This window comes from Apaloderma vittatum, unplaced genomic scaffold, assembly GCF_000703405.1.
Source record: "Apaloderma vittatum isolate BGI_N311 unplaced genomic scaffold, ASM70340v1 scaffold6224, whole genome shotgun sequence".
In the NCBI taxonomy this organism is placed as follows: Eukaryota; Metazoa; Chordata; class Aves; order Trogoniformes; family Trogonidae; genus Apaloderma; species Apaloderma vittatum.
This window is the reverse complement of record NW_009714249.1, coordinates 45,701-49,673: the sequence shown is the minus strand read 5'-3', so window position 1 is coordinate 49,673 and position 3,973 is coordinate 45,701. Positions and strand designations below refer to the sequence as shown.

At 38.8% G+C, this 3,973-nt stretch overlaps 1 protein-coding gene across 1 annotated transcript in view; it reads right to left on the bottom strand.

The window, feature by feature from the left end:
* Positions 1 to 2,647, bottom strand: part of CLUL1 (clusterin-like 1 (retinal)) — a 15,056-nt gene extending 12,409 nt beyond the window's left edge. Inside the window, exons 1-2 of the mRNA XM_009868665.1 lie at positions 2,560 to 2,647; positions 1,564 to 1,673 (exon numbers count right to left, since the gene is read on the bottom strand). Coding sequence (XP_009866967.1) covers positions 1,564 to 1,666 — 103 coding nt within the window. The 5' untranslated portion in view covers positions 1,667 to 1,673; positions 2,560 to 2,647. The remainder of the gene's footprint in view (positions 1 to 1,563; positions 1,674 to 2,559) is intronic.
* Positions 2,648 to 3,973: the final 1,326 nt, after the last annotated feature.

Sequence of the window (3,973 nt, the reverse complement as noted above, 5' to 3'; positions counted from 1 at the left end):
TTCCCTACAGTTGCAAAGCCAAATCTTGAGAGTGAATGCTGAGCAACACAGAGTCGAGACAATTTCCATCAGATAAGGATCTGGCCCAGAGCCTTTGCCAGACCAACTGTGTGTGACTCAAAGCTGTGTACTCAGCGGCCCAACTGCTGATCACTGAATCCCAGAGCAGCTGAGGCTGGCAGTCATCTCTGGAGATCGTATCCAGCTCCCCTGCTCAAAGCAGGGTCAACTAGAGCAGGTTGCTCAGGACCTTATTCTGGGTTTTGGATATCTCTGGGAATTGCTCATCAGTTTTCTAATGCCACAACCTGTATTTTCATCTTTGATTTCAAAGCACCCTGTGACAGCTTCCCTTTACATTTTGAAAATGTAAATTATAGGTGCCTTCAACCTGCTTTCATAAAAGTACAAGCTCTAGAGTTTCTGTCAAGTTATGACAATAGAGTTTTGGCAAAAGCTTGGGTTGGCCCATACTATGCACTTTGAGGTTCTTTATGATTGCATACCCTTTATCTGCATTCATCTCCTTTACAGAATTACCCTGAATATCACTGGAGCTATAAAAAAAATAAAGAACACATCACATTGACACATCAGTCATTTCTTTCTCTGTATATTTCTTCCCCTGCCCTAACTTTTTATTTGTTACAGAAATATTCTTAATGTAGAATGAAGCAAAGGAATGTTTCATGGCTGATCCTCTTGGGTTTCTTGTCCACAGGACAGGAAAACAATTCAAACTCTTTTGAATTGAATTTTGAGTTCCGTTTGTATTCTAATGACCTATGAGGGACCAAACAACCTATAAAAATGCTATAAATGCTTTCTTGTAAGGGGATGCTTATCTGTAATTCCCTCTACTTTCACATCCCAGTTGTTCTTATCTCCTCATTGTGTGTGAGTGGATGCATATAGTCAGCTATATGATGGTGTCCTGTTTTAAGCTAAACAGAGCCAGATTCAGGAACTCAGGACTGAGATTGAAGGCAGAAGAGCGGATGGAGTCCTCCTCACACTAGCCATTTTAAAAAGAGAGCTTAGCCCCTGTGATCCTTCAGATTTATACTGAATATGATGTATATAGAATAGAATACTTTGTTGGTCAGATTTATGTCACCTATCCTGTCCATTCGGCCCTGGAAGCGCAACTTTCTACTTCCTTGCAACCCTTTTACTTCCCAGCACCCCACAACGTGTTACACAAGATTTAGCAGTGACTATAGAAGCAACTCTAAGTGACTATTTGTCACTATAGGAGCAAGTATAAGCAGGAGCCTTTCTGCATACCAATTCGTAACTATAAACATCAGGTGCTATCTCTTCTAGTAGCAGTTGTTAACTTCAGAAGGTGCAGTCTCTTACAAGAGACTGAGCTGAAAAGTAAAATCACTGAATGGAAAATTGGTTCTGTTTAGCTCAAAGCAGGACAGATGGCTTCTAAGCTGCTCACAGGAAAGTGAATCCTCTTGACACCAAGGAATGTGGAAATCAAAATGCACCAGGAGACTGGAGACCTGGGCCCGGGGGCTTCAAACACCCTGCTGGTAAGAAAAGCATACATACGCTTCAGGTTTTCCCGGAGAGTAGTTTCCTCCTGCTTTGTCGGTGCACACTGATGACCGCTGAGCCATAGTACACATATTAAAAATAACCCAGAAGACTTCATGTTCTTTCTGTTAAAGAAGAAGGCCAGTGGAGTTAAATGTAAACGTCTTTATGATGCTCGGGTGCCTAGGTGTAATGTTCACTAAGTGTTTTGACTTTAACTATATTTTCTGAGATCTATAACATGGAGCTAAATGCTACTGTTAGTGAAAACACATGAGTAAGAAGCTTGACCTCATTTGTAATTATCTGTTCAGACTAACGATAAATTCCATTGAGTTTGCACAGTGGTATAACAGAATCAGGACATATATATAAAACTGAAAGCTTATGCAGTTCAGTCTGTCCCTTTTCTGCCTTGTAAAACTCACTAATTACTGATCTCACACTGTTCTTAGTTCATATTATAAATGCATCCATGCTAAACATTATTGCCAAATTTAAAAAGGGAGATTTCTAGAATGTTGTTCCATTGTCTCCAGACATGCAATTTCTTTCATTGTCCTTCAAGATAATTCCTAATATAGCAGACACCATAATAGGTGTTTCAAGAAATTGGCAATTAGATTAGTTTTGTAAACAAACATATCAGCAAGTGAAATTCCTACAAAATAAGGGAAAGAAGTTCCATTTGCTTTATTTCCCTCTTAAGACCAGTTAGAGGAGGAAGATTTATGTTTTAGAAGCCATGCAACTACACTTTATAGTTCTCATCTGATTAAGTGAATACAGTATTTAAGTGCCTTCTTGTTAGCTGGTATAGCTTTCTTGCAGATCCAGTTACCAGCTCCAAGTGTGCACATAAATTGAGAGCCTAGATTTATTTATAGCCCAGATTTACTGCTGTAGTTACTTGCATATTGTATCTTTACTTTATAGTGAAACATCAATTAACTTTGCGAAGAAATACAAACCCGTTACCAAAGAAAAGTAAAAAAAAACCAACATATTTACCATTAATACTGAAACACCTCCTCTGCAAAACTGCTCCCTGCGTCAGGAAGGGGTCGGGCTGCGTTCTGATCTAATTGCTGGGAGTGTCAGGGATTTTGCCATGTTCTACTTATCTGATGAGACTTAATCCTATTAACGGGACATTTTGTCATTAGGCTTGAGGATTTTGTTTATGTGGGACTTCACACTCATCTCTGTGGGCAAAACCACTAGGGGGAGTGATGGGCAGAATTGCAATATTTAATGTTAATGTGGATCTGCTATTTTTCTGCAGTCAGTAGCCTTTTGTTTTACTGACTCTTCCATCTGATTGCTTTTTGCCTTAGGAGACATCTGCAGCTTATGTTCTTAGTGAAATTGTTACAATTAGTTTGGCTAAAAATATCTTCCAACATTTAATCTCTTCAGTGTAGTTTTAGTTTGCTATTAAAAACATTAGATTACGTAATGGCCTTTTTTGTATATCTTCTGAAGATGCAGAAATCGAAAAAATCATGAATCTAGATGCAGGCTGGCGTATGAGTAGAGCCTAAAGTGAGATAAGCAAGTTTTGGTATTTTGTATATCATTATACTTGCTCATATTTTGGGGGTTTGCCCTCTTAGTTTCTTCAGTTAATGCATATGTGTGAAATATGTTTGGGATCTGACCTGCATGAAGTTTTGGATACTTTGAAATTAGATATTTAAATGCTAGCAGAAGCTTGATATAAAAACAGGCAAGTATTTTTAGCAAATCACATCCCACCATGAAATATTCAGGAATAATACTCTCTTGAAGTTGAGACATGGGAAGTTCCTAGCACGTGGTCTGCAATAGCAATTTTAAAATATCCCATTCTTTTTTATTTACCTTATAGTTCATAAAAGCCAATTGATGACTGATGGTTAAGATCTAACATGATTAATGCTGCTTAGGCAAGAGATTTGAGGGTTTTATTTTTAAACACATCAGGAAGAGTGGAGAGCCTGTTAGCTCTAATGGGAACTGCAAGTCCTCAATTTGCATTAAGAATTAAGGTAGTTATACCCTTATTTTCTGAAAATGACAGATGGGAGGGGAATATGTATTTTGTTTTAATATATATGAATTGCTGGCTCACTGAGATGCTGCTAACTCCTTGACCCAGACTCATCCTACACAAAACCTTTCAAGTTCTCTTTTGTGGCAATACCACACAGGCACCCTTGCAGACTTCGCAGTCCCCTGGCCAGACTGTCTGCTAACACCCCTGAGGCTTGGGCTGAAGTAAAAAGGGGCAATCTCTCTTTTTGGGCCTCATGCTTGGCTCACAATATGGAAAATACATTTGCACAAAGGAAGACAATCTATTACAGACACTTGTGAAATGTGTCTTTTTAGCCTACATGTGTAATGAATCCTAACGGAGACTTCAGTCTTTCACTGAAAGGCT